At 44.7% G+C, this 18,088-nt stretch overlaps 1 protein-coding gene across 1 annotated transcript in view; it reads left to right on the plus strand.

Moving 5' to 3' along the window:
• reck (reversion-inducing-cysteine-rich protein with kazal motifs) overlaps positions 1 to 17,320 on the plus strand; it is a 91,697-nt gene extending 74,377 nt beyond the window's left edge. Inside the window, exons 18-21 of the mRNA XM_040048815.1 lie at positions 5,351 to 5,561; positions 5,922 to 5,995; positions 10,110 to 10,265; positions 14,874 to 17,320. Of these exons, the coding sequence (XP_039904749.1) occupies positions 5,351 to 5,561; positions 5,922 to 5,995; positions 10,110 to 10,265; positions 14,874 to 15,086 (654 nt within the window). The 3' untranslated portion in view covers positions 15,087 to 17,320. The remainder of the gene's footprint in view (positions 1 to 5,350; positions 5,562 to 5,921; positions 5,996 to 10,109; positions 10,266 to 14,873) is intronic.
• The last annotated feature ends 768 nt before the right edge of the window (positions 17,321 to 18,088 follow it).

Genomic DNA, 18,088 nt, shown 5'->3' on the forward strand with positions numbered 1-18,088 from the left:
CACACTCAACACAAGGCTCCAGCCTGCCTCTCTCAACTACCCAGGTAAGGAGGGAACTGAGGAGGATTAATGGCAAGAAGGCAGCGGGTCCAGATGGCATCAGCTCAAGGGTGGTCAGGTCCTGCGCGGACCAACTGTGTGGTGTGATGGAGCGCATCTTCAACCTGAGCCTGAGGCTGGGAAGAGTCCCACAGCTCTGGAAAACCTCCTGTGTTGTACCAGTGCCAAAGACTTCACGCCCCAAGGACCTCAACAGCTACAGGCCGGTGGCTCTGACATCCCACCTGATGAAGACCCTGGAGCGGATGTTCCTGGCTCAGCTTCGGCGCCTTGTGAGCTCATCACTGGACCCACTTCAGTTTGCCTACCAGCCTGGCATTGGAGCGGATGATGCCGTCATCCACCTCCTACATCGTTCCCTCGCTCACCTGGAGACCGCTGGAAGCACTGTGAGAATCATGTTCTTTGATTTCTCCAGTGCCTTCAACACTATTCTTCCCTCGGTTCTGAAGGACAAGCTGGAGAACTCTGGAGTGGACCACCACCTCACTACATGGATTCTGGACTACCTCACCGACCGACCACAGTATGTGAGGACTCAGGGCTGTGTGTCGGACAGGGTCGTCTGCAGTATGGGGGCCCCACAGGGAACGGTTCTGGCTCCGTTCCTCTTCACCATCTACACTGCAGACTTCTCCCACAGCTCCACCCAGTGCTTCCTGCAGAAGTTCTCTGATGACTCTGCAATAGTCGGCCTCATCACTGATGGGGACAACAGGGAGTACAGAGAACTGACCCAAGACTTTGTGGACTGGTGCCAGCAGAACTACCTCCAGATCAACACTAGTAAAGCCAAGGAGCTGGTGGTAGACTTCCACAGGCACAAACATCCTCCACTGCAACCACTGAACATCCAAGGTATGGACACTGAGGCTGTGGACAGCTACAGGTACCCCGGTGTTCATCTGAACAATAAACATAATTCATATGTTCTCTACAGGAAAGGGCAGAGCAGGCTGTACCTGCTGCGGAGACTCAGGTCATTTGGAGTGGAGGGCCCACTCCTGAAGACCTTCTATGACTCTGTGGTGGCCTCTGCTATCTTTTATGGTGTGGTCTGCTGGGGCGGCAGCATCTCTGCTGGGGACAGGAAGAGAGTGAACAGGCTGATCCGAAGGGCCAGCTCTGTTCTAGGATGCCCTCTGGACCCAGTGGAGGTGGTGAGTGACAGGAGAATGGTGGCTAAGCTGTCATCACTGTTGGACAACATCTCCCAGCCCATGCAGCAGACTGTGACAGCACTGAGCAGCTCCTTCAGTGGCTGCGGCACCCACGGTGTGGGACGGAGAGATTTCGCAGGTCTTTCCTCCCCACTGCTGTCAGACTCCACAACAAAGACTTTTGCAGTTGATCAAACACACACATCCACACATGTGCAATAAGACTGCTATAAGTGCAATTCTTTTTCTGACAAAGTTGTACTTTTGTATTTTCTTACTCAGTTGTATATAGCATTTGTATTCTATTTTATTCTATTGTATATATTATTCTATTTTATTCTATTGTATATAGTATTTTATTTTATTGCATTCCAGTGTTTTCTAATTTCTGCTACATAACTTTGCACTTTTGCTATAACGAAACAAATTTCCCACCTGTGGGACTAATAAAGGTCATCTTATCTTATCTTGTAAGAAACAATCATATTTAGCAGCATGCAAATTACACATTTATTGAGAAAATTTCGTATTTTTATTGGAAGATCACGAGGGAGGAAAATATATGGTTCTTCAAAGGAGAAAAATAAACACAAAATCCATATTATGGAGTTGACAAGGTTGGAGCCGTAATGCTCCAACAATCTGTTACGATTCGGGGTTGGCAGTGTACTGTTTTAGGCGTGACTGTGATGTGTTTCCCTGCATTATTTTGAAAGTCTGTTTTATATCAGTGTGTTCTGTTTACGTTTCCCTGTCTCGTCAGTTCTGAGTTGCCCCAGCTGTGTTTTCCTCCTGTTGTCCATTTCCCTGATTGCTCCCTCTAGGTATTTAAGCCCTGTGTTTCCGTTTGTCATGTCGATCTTCCCCCCGGTTGTATTTGTTTGGTGTTGGATGTAATTAAATGGCCTATTTTTGCTTTGATGGAAGTCTGTGTCAATACTTTCGTTTTTTTGGGATTTTTTTGGAGACCCGTGTTAGTCTTTTTTGTTGGCTCGCCCTCCTCAAGAGCGGTGAGCATGGGGGCATTTTTCCCTTATTTCTATTTTTCCTGTGTTGCACGCCGGTTGCCTAGGCCGGGGTGTAACATTATGGGGGCTCGTCCGGGATTCGCTGGAGGGTCCGGGATCGGTCTAGGCGTATGATTCTCGCTTTGGGGGCGAGAGGTCCCGGGATCCGCTGGAGGGTCCGGGTTCCGCTGGAGGGACCGAGGGACCGCTCCAGCCTTCATTCGCCTTCGCTGGAGGGTCCGAGGGACCGCTCCAGCCTCCATCTGTGTTCGCTGGAGGGTCCGAGGACCGCTTCAGCTGTTCATTTGTCGTCGCTGGAGGGTCCGAGGGGGCCCGCTCCAGCCTCCGTCTGTGTTCGCTGGAGGGTCCGAGGACCGCTTCAGCTGTTCGTCTGTCGTCGCTGGAGGGTCCGAGGGGGACCGCTCCGTCTCCGTCTGTCGTCGCTGGAGGTCTGAGGACCGCTCCAGCTGCTAGTCTGTCTTCGCTGGAGGGTCCGAGGACCGCTTCAGCCGTTTCGTCTGTCGTCGCTGGAGGGTCCGAGGGACCGCTCCAGCCTCCGTCTGTCTTCCCTGGAGGGTCCGAGGACCGCTTCAGTTTTCGTCTGTTTTCGCTGGAGGGTCCGAGGGACCGCTCCAGCCGTCGTCGTCTTTGCTGGAGGGTCCGAGGGACCGCTCCAGCCATCAGCGTCGCCTGCAGAACAGCAGCCGGTGCCGCATGTGCTGGGCATGAATCAAACATTTTTCGTTGGGGTTACATGTTTTAAATGTTTGATTTTTGGGGTGGGGGGAACTGTTACGATTCGGGGTTGGCAGTGTACTGTTTTAGGCGTGACTGTGATGTGTTTCCCTGCATTATTTTGAAAGTAATTAAATGGCCTATTTTTGCTTTGATGGAAGTCTGTGTCAATACTTTCGTTTTTTTGGGATTTTTTTGGAGACCCGTGTTAGTCTTTTTTGTTGGCTCGCCCTCCTCAAGAGCGGTGAGCATGGGGGCATTTTTCCCTTATTTCTATTTTTCCTGTGTTGCACGCCAGTTGCCTAGGCCGGGGTGTAACATTATGGGGGCTCGTCCGGGATTCGCTGGAGGGTCCGGGATCGGTCTAGGCGTATGATTCTCGCTTTGGGGGCGAGAGGTCCCGGGATCCGCTGGAGGGTCCGGGTTCCGCTGGAGGGACCGAGGGACCGCTCCAGCCTTCATTCGCCTTCGCTGGAGGGTCCGAGGGACCGCTCCAGCCTCCATCTGTGTTCGCTGGAGGGTCCGAGGACCGCTTCAGCTGTTCGTTTGTCGTCGCTGGAGGGTCCGAGGGGGACCGCTCCAGCCTCCGTCTGTGTTCGCTGGAGGGTCCGAGGACCGCTTCAGCTGTTCGTCTGTCGTCGCTGGAGGGTCCGAGGGGGACCGCTCCAGTCTCCGTCTGTCATCGCTGGAGGGTCTGAGGACCGCTCCAGCTGCTAGTCTGTCTTCGCTGGAGGGTCCGAGGACCGCTTCAGCCGTTTCGTCTGTCGTCGCTGGAGGGTCCGAGGGACCGCTCCAGCCTCCGTCTGTCTTCCCTGGAGGGTCCGAGGACCGCTTCAGTTTTCGTCTGTTTTCGCTGGAGGGTCCGAGGGACCGCTCCAGCCGTCGTCGTCTTTGCTGGAGGGTCCGAGGGACCGCTCCAGCCATCAGCGTCGCCTGCAGAACAGCAGCCGGTGCCGCATGTGCTGGGCATGAATCAAACATTTTTCGTTGGGGTTACATGTTTTAAATGTTTGATTTTTGGGTGGGGGGAACTGTTACGATTCGGGGTTGGCAGTGTACTGTTTTAGGCGTGACTGTGATGTGTTTCCCTGCATTATTTTGAAAGTAATTAAAATGGCCTATTTTTGCTTTGATGGAAGTCTTGTTGTCAATACTTTCGTTTTTTTGGGATTTTTTTGGAGACCAGTGTTTAGTCTTTTTTGTTGGCTCGCCCTCCTCAAGAGCGGTGAGCATGGGGGCATTTTTCCCTTATTTCTATTTTTCCTGTGTTGCACGCCAGTTGCCTAGGCCAGGGTGCAACAAATCCATCAAGCAGTGCGGCTTCGTAGCTCAGCAAAGTCGGAACAAAACATTTTTTGAAAGGTTTCTGAGCGCTGTGTACCACATAAAATCGGTTTGCGGTCAGTAAGCACAACCAGAATTCATACATAAGGCACACTGTCGATTTTTGAGAAAATGAAAGGATTTTAGGTGTCAATGCGTTAGCCCGGTTAGCCCGGTTAGCTTGTTAACGCCGTCCAGCCCCACGCACGGGGCGATACGCGGTAACTCGTTAACAGAGATTTGCCAGCACTAAAATAGTAATCTCCAAATGTTTTCTTTTTACCGACCAGCTCCTCTTTGATAGCTGCCATGTCCATCCTGTCGTTGCCTGCAGGTGAAGTGATGGCGGAGGGGGCGTTGTGTTCAGTGAAGGAGAGAGGCCGAGTAACGTTGCGTAGAGACAAAAGTGGATGAAAGAGAGGCAAACTTGCGGCTCCACAAGTATAATTATAACGTAACATAGACTATATCGATATAAACGATATTGTCAGATCTTATATCTCGTATAAAAATATATTGATATATTTAAAAACTCAATATATCGCCCAGTCCTAATAACAATTCTGTTTTTGCACATGTCAAGTTCTACATCGTAATAGTTCACCAGCAAGTAGCTGCCTACTACCCCTCGATTCCTAGAGTACTCTGTGGTTGTGTTTAGACCCTGCTGGACTTTCTCTCCTTATGTTTCTCTGTGCTTGTTTCCAAAACCTTCTCTTCTGCCTTTTTTCTCTTCCTTTCAGATCACTGATGTTCTTTATTTTGGTATTGTTCTGTACTCTCTTCTTTTTTACTCATAACTAAAAGAAGTTTAGTTATTTCATTGTTGCTTTTTTAAATTTGCAAAATCTTCTTGTTGATTGATCGAAGATGACTCACAGTTTTGTCCATTTGAAATTATTTCAAAAACACAACAAAGGTACATTTTAGTTTTGTCTAGTGCTTTTTATCAGACTAACAGTACCTTAAACATAGCTTTTGGTTGTATGTATGTATAGTACAAAAAGAACACAATCAAATACACTTCCCATAATGTAAATAGTGCCTGGTGTGTTCTGTCCTCAGGAAGGCTGCAGAAAGCCAAAACAAGTCTGTGGCCATAATGGCGAAACCTACAACACGGTGTGTGGCGCCTATTCTGACCGTGTCGCTGTGGACTATGAGGCCCCCTGCAGAGCTGTGGGAGCCGTCTCTGACGTGGCCCCTGACTCAGCCTGCAGTTTGGTTTCATGTCCAAGTCTGTCCACTCCAGGCTGCCACCCTGTCACTCCACCAGGTGAGTGGAGTAGCACCATACATGAAAAGGTTAACTGGGGTCAGCCAGCAGATAAAATTACACTGTGTACATGACATTTATGTAGCGTCATGGGCAGTACGGTGGTACAGTAGTGAGGACTGGTTCCTAGCAGGGCCTTTCTGTGTGGAGAGCGCATGTTCACCCTGTGCCTGCATGATGACTGCAGCTCCCTCAGGCCAGGACATGCATTTTAGGTTAACTGGTGATTCTAAGTTGACTGTGGATGTGAGGTAAAGTGGTTAAAAATGTCTGAAACACTTTTAACTGTCAGTACAAGTAGCATAGTGTCACATAGAGACGTTGCATTTTATTATAATATGTTCTCTGAACTTTATCCAGGAGCCTGTTGTCCCATATGTGCCAGCATCCTGCAGATCCTCTGGAGCAAAGAGCAAATGAACACGTTCTCAAAGGTATGGACGGTTCACAGCTGTTTGTTTGTTTAGGTAACAAATCCACTGTCCAGTATGATATGTTTATGAGTGATTTATGCTGATGACAAAGGGAGTTTCAAAGTACTATTTTCTTTAATCAGTGTTGTTAGGTTTCACTTACAGGTAGGGTAGGAAAGCTAGAGCAGGTAAAATCAGTATTGACCAGTTTTCATGGTGATGTGTTGTAACGACCTGTACAATCCACACATTCAAAGAAATCAAACATACATGTCCAGAAATTATGTGCAAGAATGAGATATGACACATGTAAAATGAAGAAAGGGAGGTGCAAAAAGGCGTGGAAAGTTATGACACCAGCTGAAAGCAGTCAGTAAATAGAAAGCAGTCCTGCAAACTAATAGAAGCTGGTTCAGTCCCAGCTGATGGCCTATAAAACGCTGTCTCATTACCGAGGTGTACACCAGAAACATTTCATAATAGATAAAACCGTGAGCTCTCTCAAGATATTCACATCCTTATTTTTCAAAACATACTGAAAGCACTGTTTAGAGAAGAACTACTGAAGGTTCCAGTGGGCACTGTTGGGACCATAATCCCAAAGCATCCACTATAAACTGGCTACAACCAGGCGCTGCCCTTAAGATTTCAGGTAGAGGAGTAACAAGAATGATCAAAAGGGTTGTGCAAGAGCCAAGGACGACTTGTGGAGGGCTACAGAAGGACCTGGAATCAGCAGGTACAACTGTTTCAAAGAAAACAATAAGCAATTCACTCAACCGCCTGTATGCACACTCACCATGCAACACGCCATTGTTTAATAAAAAGTATGTTGAAGTCCGTTTAAAGTTTGATGAAATTTGCCTGTGAAGTACTGGGAGACTATGGTCTGGTCAGATGAGACCAAGATTGAACTCTTTGGATGCCACGTCATGTTTGGAGGGAAAGGGTACTGCATATGGCCCCAGAAACACCATACCCAAACTGAAATTTGGTGCTGGGAACATCATAGTGTCGAGCTGTTTTTTCTCTATACACCACTGGCATTCTTCATGTAATTGAATGAAGGATGAATGGGAAAATGTACCAACACATTCTTGATAAAAATCTGCTGCCAAGATGATGAAGATGAAAAGAGGGTCGTTGCTGCAGCAAGACAATGATCCCAAACAAACAGCCAAAGGAAGGAAGCTAAAGCTGCTGGAAGGGCTGGAAGGGTCACCTGACCTGAATCTGTGGAAAGTGCTAAAGTTGAGAGTTCATACAAGGGGCCCACAAAAGCTTCAGGGTCTGAAGACTGGAGGACAATAAATGTTCCCCATGTGGATCAAATAAGCTAGTTCAGTACTTTTTGTCTGTGTCATTTCTCATTAATACTCCACTTAATTGGATTTCTCCGTGTTTGTGGATTGGATGGGTTGTTAAACACACCTGGTGAGAATTCAATAGCGCCTTTAGAGGTAGATTTACTTATAAAATTTGTGATGTGTTATTCCCACACAGGGATGCTGTGTGAGACTTTGTCTGAGCCGCTCTAGCATTGTCCTCTATGGGCAAGGGAGATGGAGGAGGCTGTGCTTATGACATTCATGGGAGAACTGTAAATCCTGTCTTAATGGGACTGACCCTGGATGAACGAGAAGGATGGTGGCTACATTTTGATGTATATATTATACCAGCGGTCCCCAACCCCCGGGCCTCGGACCGGTACCGGTCCATGAGTCGTTTGGTACTGGGCCGCGAGAGTTGAGGCTCAGGTGTGAAATGTCTGGTTTTCAGGGTTTTTATCGGTTTTCAGTGTTATTTTGTTATCGTTTTTATCGTTAACTCGGTTTTCCTGGGTCTTTTCACGTGTGTTATGAATAAATCTTCTTTTTTTCGGTACCGGTACTAGTTTTATTTTGTTGTATTTATCCGTGACACCTTAAAGGCCGGTCCGTGAAAATATTGTCGGGCATAAACCGGTCGGTGGCGCAAAAAAGGTTGGAGACCGCTGAATTATACCATCAAACCCATAAATATTTGGACAGAGACAATTTATATTTTTTTTATTTTGGTTGTGTACATTACCACAATGAATTTGAAATGAAGCAACTCAGGTGCAGTTGAAGAGCTTTCAGCTTTAAGTCTGTGGGACTGCCTAAAACTGTGAGGACCCAAAGCATTCTTCTAACGCAGTCCCTTCATTTTAGGGGCTCAGAGTTGGACAGATTGGTGCAGTGTGCAGCACTGTAGCCTCACCTGAGTTCAGTTCCACCATCAGCCTTTCTGTGTGGAGACAGTGCATGTTCTCACTGTGTTGGCGTGGGTTCTCCGGGTACTCTGGCTTCCTTCCACAGTCCAAAGAAGTGCAGTTAGTGGGGTTAGGTTAACTGGTAAATCTAAAGTACCCATAGGTACGAATGTGAGTGTGAATGGTTGAAAGACCAGACAAAGAGTGATTCAGAAGAACACCATGGGAACCATTCACCCTGCCTGAGATAGGGTTACCAGGCCCCGCCCTAGAGCCAGGCCGGCAGAGGGTGCCCGAGGGCGAGCATCTGCTGACTGTAGAAGTAATGTTCATCCAGGAAGGTCTTTTCATTGGCCTTCAGGTCAACGGTGATCCAGGGTTTCTTACTGGGAAAACAGACATACAGTCCTAGTTGGGAGGATGTATCCTCACAGAAATGTGTATGGTCAGTGATGCAGTCTGTGCTGCTGTTGATGTCTTCCCCATATGGATCATCCCAGTCTGTCGCATCCAAGCAGTGCTGCAGGGTCTGGCTGGCATCCTGACTCCACCTCCTCACAGACTTGGTAGAAACAGGAAGTCTTTGAACACATCAACATGCATACATCCTGTGCGTTCTCAGAGGTTTATTCATTTTACAGACTGCTGGGAGGTTGTCAGAGTCAATCATCACAAACGTCTCAGGGTGTTTACACTGTAGGTCAGCTACAGCCGTGTGGAAGAGGTCACACAGAGGTCATCAGCTGATGCTGGTACATAAACACCAGTCAATAAGCTGAGGGTGTACTGAGTGATCAGCACTAGGTTACTCTATAAAATTGTCTTTCTTTTCCCAAGCACATCAAAATAGTTTACAACATAACAGGTTACACATCACACCACAAACAACGTTTCTATAAAAGCATGATTGGGAATCGTAACATCCAGAAAATATAGATCGATATGTAGAAAAAATCAAACCCAGACACTCAGAGGAAGCCATGCCTGCCTGGATTACTTCATGTCAGAGGAAGAGCACAGCCCAAATGTGAGTGAGGGAGACAGTGATGTGGAGCTGCTGATGGATGTCCTGATCATAAATCATAAATGTTGTGGTGTGATGAGGCTGTAGTAACCTGTGCTTTTCCCAAGCACAGGTTACTACACTGGAACGGTCACCACACAGTCTCTTGTGTTATAAAGTGCTTCACGAACCTGAACATTACGGCTAACAGCTGGAGATTTTCCTGTTTCAGTGAAGCTAACCCAACAACAAAGAGCCACTTACTGTTTAACACAGTGACAGTGGACAGGTTACCAACATAGGACTCATAGTTGCAGCTGGGGGCGGCACAAACGTGACCCCCTCAGTAGCTGGCTAACATAAACTGATGTACTGACCCAGCCAACCAATCTGGTGGCATCACGCTCTGTACTGACACAACATGGTGCTGAACATGTTCTGTAACCTTTCATTTTAAGCACTTTGGTTTTTAAATCCAGGCAGACAGACAGAGTGAAGTCTTTTTTTCATGTAAATGAACTACTGCTGTCATCTCGTTAAAATGACGTTAACGCCATAACCGCATTAACGTAGCAAATCTCCATTAGTGTCAACGTGTTAGCGCGGTTAGTGCGTTGACGCGTTAGCGCTGTGCAGCCCCACGAAGGGGAGATTTGCTGCGTTAATGTGGTTATGGCGTTAACGTCATTTTAACTAGATTAACACTGACAGCACTACTAGAAATGCATCGATTTCTGTAGTAAGCTCAATGCTGTCATTATATTTGTGTCAGTGTTTTCCAGTAAAGACAGTTACTGTGGTACTGTGCTGGGGGCATTTGTTGCCCTCATTAAAGTGTCACCTGTTGTATGAAAGTTGGACAGCAACATGAATGTAATGCTGTGTGTCGCTGCATGCAGCTGAACAAGAAGCAGCCGGTGACGGTCCACGATGTCCTTCAGATCCTGCGGCCTCATATCTCAGTGCCGCAGTGCGATGTTTTCGGCTACCTGAGTATTGACCACCTGCTGGTGGTCATCATCGCCCCAATGGACCAGCAGCCAACACCTCTGCAGGTAACAAACACCATCGTGCACACACACAGATATAGTCTGTTATATCTGTTGTTCTGCACACGCTTATGTGTTCTTTACTTTGATGAGAATGTGTGAACATTGTGTTCACAGTGTTTGCAGTGAAAGGCTACACTTTAGCTGTGTGACGTTCCCCTGAATGAATTAATAGCATGCATTTGTGTGTGTTGCTGTCACATGATCTTTTAATCACGTGTTCTGTTCGGCAGTCGTGACGAGCGCAGTTCAGGTCTCAATGCTTTGTTGTGCCAAACACATTGTTTCCCCAAGAAGAGCAGCTTTGGCGCTCTGTAGGCTTTATTGGATTTATTTATGTTATATTATTATCTGTGTGGATGTTATGCTGCAGTCGACGGGGTGAAGGCTGAGGGGAACGTTGGAGATGAACCAAACACGTCAGGTCTCCAACTTTATTTCGTTACGGGACCAGTTGATCAAATCCATAATAATCCATTCTTTAGGTTTTAGAGAACAAGACTGAGGAAATCTTTGAGGGTTAGAGTTAGACGAAACTAGACAAAGACATAGAAGCAGCAGCAGGGAAGATAAGGGAGGGAGAGGGTGAAAGATGGGTCCACCTCCTCCGAGAGCCAAAGAGAAGAGTCATGAAGCATGTAGTTAGGCCTGGATAGTTGAGGTTCAGTGGGATTAGGCCTCCCCATGCAGTATTTCTACCTAACTCACCTTTTTCACTCACTATGTGTTTATGAACCAAATTGTATTTAACTATTGTTAAATGCAATTTGGTTGGTGACTGAGTAAAGATGGCGCCAGTGTGTGCGGCAGGCCGTCCTCGTCTCTGTTGTCGATCTCTTTTCCTTGATATTTGTTTATTATTTGTTATCTTTCTGGCACTATGCCCCCCAGATGGTTATGCATTAATCACCTATGACCGCGATACTTTGTTAAATCTTCGTTTCCCCCCCTATGCTGGGTTGGATCAAGGCTGGAATTTGGGAGATGCTACCTTTCCACGTATCATCTCTTCTACTGGTTCATACGGTTCCCCTCTCTGCTCCCCGCCTCAGAAGCGCTATAGGAAGCGGGGCAAACGGAGTGGGTTTCAGGTTCGCTTAAAGGCTTACCTTAAAGCATCAGCTGCAGCTAATTCCCTCACCACCACGGGGATTATACGACTTCCATCTGCTCGGGATCCATCATCCTTCAGGCTGCTCAACCATCGCTGGATCTGTCCGGTCGGTAAACAAGCCTGTCTGGTTTCTCCGGTAGTCTCTCTGCCTGTTCGTGTTTGGATTGGGTCACCCAGTGATGGTGTACGGCTCAGGCATTTAAGCCAGCTAAGACGTGCTTCCAGCAGAGATACGATGGCGATCTCTCGGATGGCTTTATTAAACGCAAGATCGCTGGTGAATAAAACCTTCATCTTAAATGACCTCTTCCTCTCCTCTCGGCTTGATGCTCTGTTATTGACTGAAACTTGGATTCGTCCTGGTGAGTCCTCTTCCTTTTCGGAGCTATTACCTCCGGACTGTGCATTCTTCAGTTCACCGACGCCCTCGGGAAGAGGTGGAGGCATGACCTCTGTTTTTAAAAACAAACTTAAAGTTCGGCAACTGCCCTCTCCTACCTATTCTAGTTTTGAGGTTCAACTTTTGGAGCTTGCCAGACCCCCAACGATTCTATGTGCTGTGATTTATCGACTACCTAAATATAATAGGTATTTTATTTGTGAATTTGCCGACTTCTTAGGTTCATTTTTATTAAGTTATGACCAAGCTCTTATCACTAGAGATTTTAACATGCATATTTGTTGTGCTGATGACCCCCTAGCCAAAGACTTTCTTGCCCTAATTGACTCTTTTAACCTTACACAGTGGGTCAGGGAACCAACTCATCTTAAAGGTCATACCTTGGATTTGTACTATGGACATTGATAATGCTGGTATTTCTGACTATTTTTTGGCCATGTTTGATGTTGAGCTATGTGCAATTGATTTAAATTCTAAAGGCTGTCATCGCCCTGTACGTATCATTAACTCTGAGACTGTGGCTAACTTCATTACGGCCTTTCTAAACTTTGCCTTTTTTGATCCAGACTTCACTGATATGAACTGTTACACACCTCCATTGGTTGATGATTTTGCCAATGCTATGCTATCCACCTGTTGTTCCATCTTAGATACTGTGGCCCCTATAAAGATGAAACGTCCCAGAACTTCTCATAAACCATGGCTAAATGACACTATACGAGCTTTACGTCGTGTCTGCCGTCAATCTGAAAGGAGATGGAAAAAAGACAGACTTCAGATATCCTATGACATTCTTTGTAGGAGCCGCTTTCTCTACCAGAACTCCGTAAAGGCAGCTAAAGCAGCTTTCCTATCAAACATTATTGAGACTAATAGCCACAACCCCCGAATGTTATTCAAAATTTTTAATTCAATGATAAATCCCTGTCCGGACTCTTCGAGCTCGGCCTCTCAGGCTCTCTGTGAGCAATTTCTTAATCATTTTAGTGGAAAAGTTTTATTACTGAAGGCTTCACACTCTCACTCTCTTGTGCTGAATCCTGTTCCGGTTTTAGGATGCATGTCCACCTTTTCTCACTTTGAGCTGTTATCACTCCCCACTCTTAAGGGAATAATTGAACAACTGAGAAACTCAAACTCTGTGCACGATATCCTTCCATCCCGAATTATCAAGGAAGGTTTTGAGGAAATTGGGCCTTGCATCTTATGAATTTATCATTGTTAGTGGGCTGTGTCCCAACTGCCTTTAAACATGCGGTAGTGCACCCCGTTCTTAAAAAAAGTAATTTTGATCAGAAAGACCCTGCCAATTATAGGCTAATCTCAAAGCTTCCGTTTTTATCAAAAATTTTAGAGAAAGCCGTCTTTCTCCAAATACAGGCTTACTTAATTGCAAATAATATCACTGACAAATACCAGTCTGGCTTTAAGCCACACCATAGCACTGAAACGGCCCTGCTAAGAGTCTATAATGATCCTCTTGTATTTGCTGACTCTGGTCGCCCTGCCGTTTTAGTTTTATTGGATCTGTCTTCAGCCTTTGACATGGTTGATCATAATGTACTCTTGAGGAGGCTAGAGCATGTTGTAGGCATCGAGGGTTCTGCCCTTAACTGCTTTAATTCTTACCTCACAGATAGATCCTTCTCTGTTGTGATGGGAGGATACTCTTCCTCTGTTGCCCCTCTCTGTTGTGGTGTGCCCCACGGGTCTGTATTGGGCCCTTTATTATTCTCTTTGTATATGCTACCCTTGGGCTCCATATTTGAAAAATACAATATTTCTTATCACTTTTATGCTGATGACATTCAAATCTATTGTCAACTGACTGATGATTTGTCAGCATCACTGAACTCCCTGAACGATTGCCTGAGAGAGGTTAAAGATTGGCTGCCAGAAAATTCTCTCGTTTTAAATGAGAAAAAAACTGAAGTTATGGTGTTCGACAGCCATGTTCCTCGAGACCAGCTTGTTGCCCTGCTGGGGCCCCTTGCTAACTCTCTCCCTGATTCTATGCGTAACCTGGGTGTCTATTTTGATAGCTCCTTTAAGCTCGATAAGCAAGTATCATCTGTAGTTAAATCTGTTTTTTTTTTTTTCAATTGCACCAGATTTCTAAAGCTAAGCATTATATACCACACAGGGACCTGGAAAAACTTATCCACACTTTTGTGACCTCCAGGTTAGATTATTGTAATTCTCTCTACTGTGGTCTCCAAGCCTTCTCTCTTCGAAGGCTGCAAGTCGTTCAGAATGCTGCGGCTCGCCTTCTTACTGGCACTAGAAAATTTGACCCTATTACTCCGGCTCTTGTTGATCTACACTGGTTACCAATCAAATATCGCATTGAGTTTAAAATCTTGCTACTCACTTTTAAAATCCTGAATAGCACTGCGCCCAGCTACCTCACTGACCTCCTCAATTTGTACACTCCTTGTCGTGCATTAAGATCATCAGGTCAATTACTCCTGGCCCAACCTAAGTTTAGACTGAAGACCAGAGGCGATCGTGCCTTTGCTTCTGCTGCACCCAACCTTTGGAATAGCCTCCCTGCTTCTATTCGAGCCTTGGACTCTATCCAGTCCTTTAAATCAAGATTAAAAGCATATCTGTTTGACTTGGCTTTCCCGACCAGTTAATACCCTTTTAAATCTTTTAATTTTTAAACTTTTAAATCTTTTATTAGATTTTATTAAATGTATTATTTTTATTAATTTTACTGCTGTTTTTGCCTTCGTAGCATATTTTGTATTTATCTAACTCTCCTGGTCTGTTAGTGCCTCTATCCTGTCTGTGCTTGTGCCCGATTTGTACCCTGTTTTTGACTTATGTTGACTCTCCATATTACTGTGAAGCACTTTGGTGTACCTTCGGGTTTTTAAATGTGCTATATAAATAAAATCGTATTGTATTGTATTATTAACGTGCAGCTTTCTTACGTAGTGGGTCTTCCTTCCAGCAGCCACAGCAGTCAGCTTTCCCTAGGATCTGCTGCTACCAAGCCCTTGCTCACAGCGTGTTGTTTTTTGGGCCTTTTCCATACAGTATAAAGCACCTTGTGGTGACTGTTCTTGTGTATAAATAATGTTTTGTTTTGCAGATTGAAGCCTGCAGTAAAGAGGCTGAGAAGATTGACTCCCTCATCAACTATGCCAGCCCCACTCTGGTGTCCCACGTCCCTCTGTCTGCCTTCCTCACCTCTGAAATCAAGACATCTTCCATCCACTCCTCAGGGAGCACGCCATGGTCACCTCTGACACCCGCCCTGTGTTTCCTTCTGGGTCTCCTTGTTACACCGGCTCCAGTGCTCTAAGTGCCAGCCTCTGTGACTCCCAGTGCCAAAGTCAGGATGGTGGGCGTGTTCTGGCAGCAATGAACAGACGATCGTGATGACAATCATTCCTATTGACTGACCTGCGTTTCAAACAATCAGGGTGGTTCAAAGCTTTTGTATCAACTGTGTTTAGTGACTAGTTACTCACTGGATTTCCCAGCCAGTGTGTGTGTGTGTGTGTGTGTGTGTGCGCGTGCGCGCGCGTGTGTGTGTGTGTGCGCGCGTGTGTGTGTGTGATAGACACTGTTTATCCATCCGTCCCAGGAGCACCAGGAGGGGGCGCTGATGTGTATGTTTGATTCAAGACTGCACAAAGTATCCTTGTTAAGCAGGACATCACACACACACATCATTTTTGGTGTCACTACATCCAGGTATCTGTGTACATTGCAAACATACATTGGAACATATATATTGAAGGGCACACGTTTAAAGCCTGTGGTGCATGACAGTATGCCGCATGTGGACCTGGTGATTGAACCTCTAACCTCAGCAGTATTATTGCTCAAACTGAGCCCAACTAATCCAAACACAGTTTGAAGGACTGGCTAAACAAAGTCTCCAAAGTCAACTTTTCCAGGATATTTAGTCCGTGCCATCGGCCCGTCTTCTGTGAAAAAAGCTCCCAGTTTGGACTGGTTAGACAGACACCCAGGTACTGGTCTATTTCACGTAGCAGTGATCTAAAACCTTGGTCAATTTCGCCTGATCACATAAAGCTTTCGTCCAAACAAACCTGGTAACACTATACTTGAAGTGGTGCTCATAAAATATCATTAATAGATTGTATTATAAGGTAGAGAACCTACAGTAACACAAAAAAAGCACCTGCTGACAGTGGAAAGGAAACCCCCCCCTCTTAACAGGAAGAAGCAGGGAGGGTTAAATAAATAATAAATATAAATAATAAAAAAAGTCAGAATAACTTGACCACCTTGGATTTTTGAGCACCAGCTTTGGTCCCCACATAACAACATGAGGATAAGAATCATGTCTTTGTTGCACACCATTGGCTGCCTTTCCCACGGGGGCTAAACGAGCCCGGGCCACTCCTGCCTGGCCCCGTGGCACATGGTTACCTGCTCACCCACTGAGCTAAACTGACACCTCAGCATAAATATTAAAAAGAAATATTGTTTGAATTTTTAATGCCTTTTTCTGGTATTAGAACATGTAATAACGAGTTTAATGCCGTCAGTTAAACTGACGTATTTTATGAGCGTCACTTCTAACAAAGTGCTGCCCTGACATTCCTCAAACTCAATGAGAATCAACAATGAACCTTACAGCAGCAGAAAGGCCTGACCATCACTCCCTGTGTGATCCAGTAGCTCTGCATAGCAAAAGGGAAGTTTTCTGTTTATATATATATGAGAAGCAATAAGCCATTCACTAACAGAAAGGACAATCAGTTGCTACCCACAATCCACTGTGGGCAGATTTTCCACAGTATGCCTTATGTCTTATATGAAGTATTAATAAAAATGCAATATAAGAAATATCTCTATATTTTATATGTATCTGTCTGATTGTGTGCCATGTTTCTGAAATAAATAGTTGCTATTCTTTGTTGCATGATGACAATTATAAAATGTGTTTACTCCAGAACATAATATAATATGTTTTTCCCATCTCTATGTGTGTATCTGCCTGTATAGCACAATGTGTCTCTATATCTAACAGTATTACTGTGCTAGGCAGCTCTGTAGCAGGGAACCCATCCGTCTGTTATTATTAGCATTATTATTATTACTAACTAAGTGTTTTTTTCTCTTACTGAGCCTGGGCTGCTTTTTTTATGGTAAAAGTGTTTAATTTCAGTTTACAGTAAAAAAAAAAGTTCTAACTAAGCTGCAACAGTTCAACCTTTTGGAAGTACTCTCATTCACTTTGTTGACTCACATGATGCTTCTCTTCTTTAATATGAGGCCTGTTGTCCTGATGTTTAGCGCTATATTTTTATTTTTGTAAATTTGCTTTATATTCATCTGTTTTCTACATGAGTTTCAGTTTAATTGTTTATGTTGTACTGTCCCCTCTTTGCTAAATGTTTGAAACATGCAGTCTTTTTAAGGACCACGCCCTCAAAGATTCTGTGTTCTCATTGGCCGAGGAGAAGTGTCTGTACTTTGTAATCATTCAGTGTCCGGAACACAGAATTTAAAGAAAGCACACGAGGAAATAAAAAAATAAAATTGTATGGACAAATCGAAGCCTTTGGCTTTTTACTGTAACAGTTTTGTTTAAAAAAATCTGTATATTGTAGATGAAGAGAGGGCATAATAGTTCCTCTTTAAGTCAAAGCTGGCATGATTGATTTAAATGGAGTCTGTATAGAAATAAAAAATGCACATAGAAACATACTTTACTTTTAGCAACTTGTACCTAATAATAAATATTTTAAAAAAAACATAGTTTGTCTTTTTAGGGTAAGGTAACTCATAAGGCTTTAGCTTAATTACCCGTAAGAGTCATCAGTTAGCTAGTTAATGTTAACTTTAGCGAGATAAACTGGCTAATATCTTTGTTAGCTAATTTGTCAAGTCTTGAGTTTAAAACTCAGTTAAATGACCTTTTTTGTTGTTCTAGTTCACTAGAATCTGCAAAATGTATATTTGATGACTGCATACATGATATATGAGCATAGCATGTAAAGATTAAAAAAGGCTAATGCTAGGAGAATGCTAAAAGGTTTTTCTTCAAGCTTTCTTCAAATGGGCAGACAATATTTTTCATTCATTGTAGGATAAAGACAATCATCTTCATTGTTACTACATTGTATTCAAAAAGGAAAAGAGATTGTAATTTGTATAGTGTAACATGCTCTGAGAGGCTAGCTTCTTACTTTGGGCAGCTAGTTAGCTAGGTTTGCTGGGATAAATAGCTGCTGCATTGTGAGATGAATGTTTATGCGCCATGTTCAAGTTAACTTTCCTTCAGGAAAAGGAATTTTAAGCTTTTAATGTTAAGGCCTATTTGGA

Source organism: Simochromis diagramma, unplaced genomic scaffold, assembly GCF_900408965.1.
Source record: "Simochromis diagramma unplaced genomic scaffold, fSimDia1.1 OVJJ01000125.1, whole genome shotgun sequence".
Classification (NCBI taxonomy): Eukaryota; Metazoa; Chordata; class Actinopteri; order Cichliformes; family Cichlidae; genus Simochromis; species Simochromis diagramma.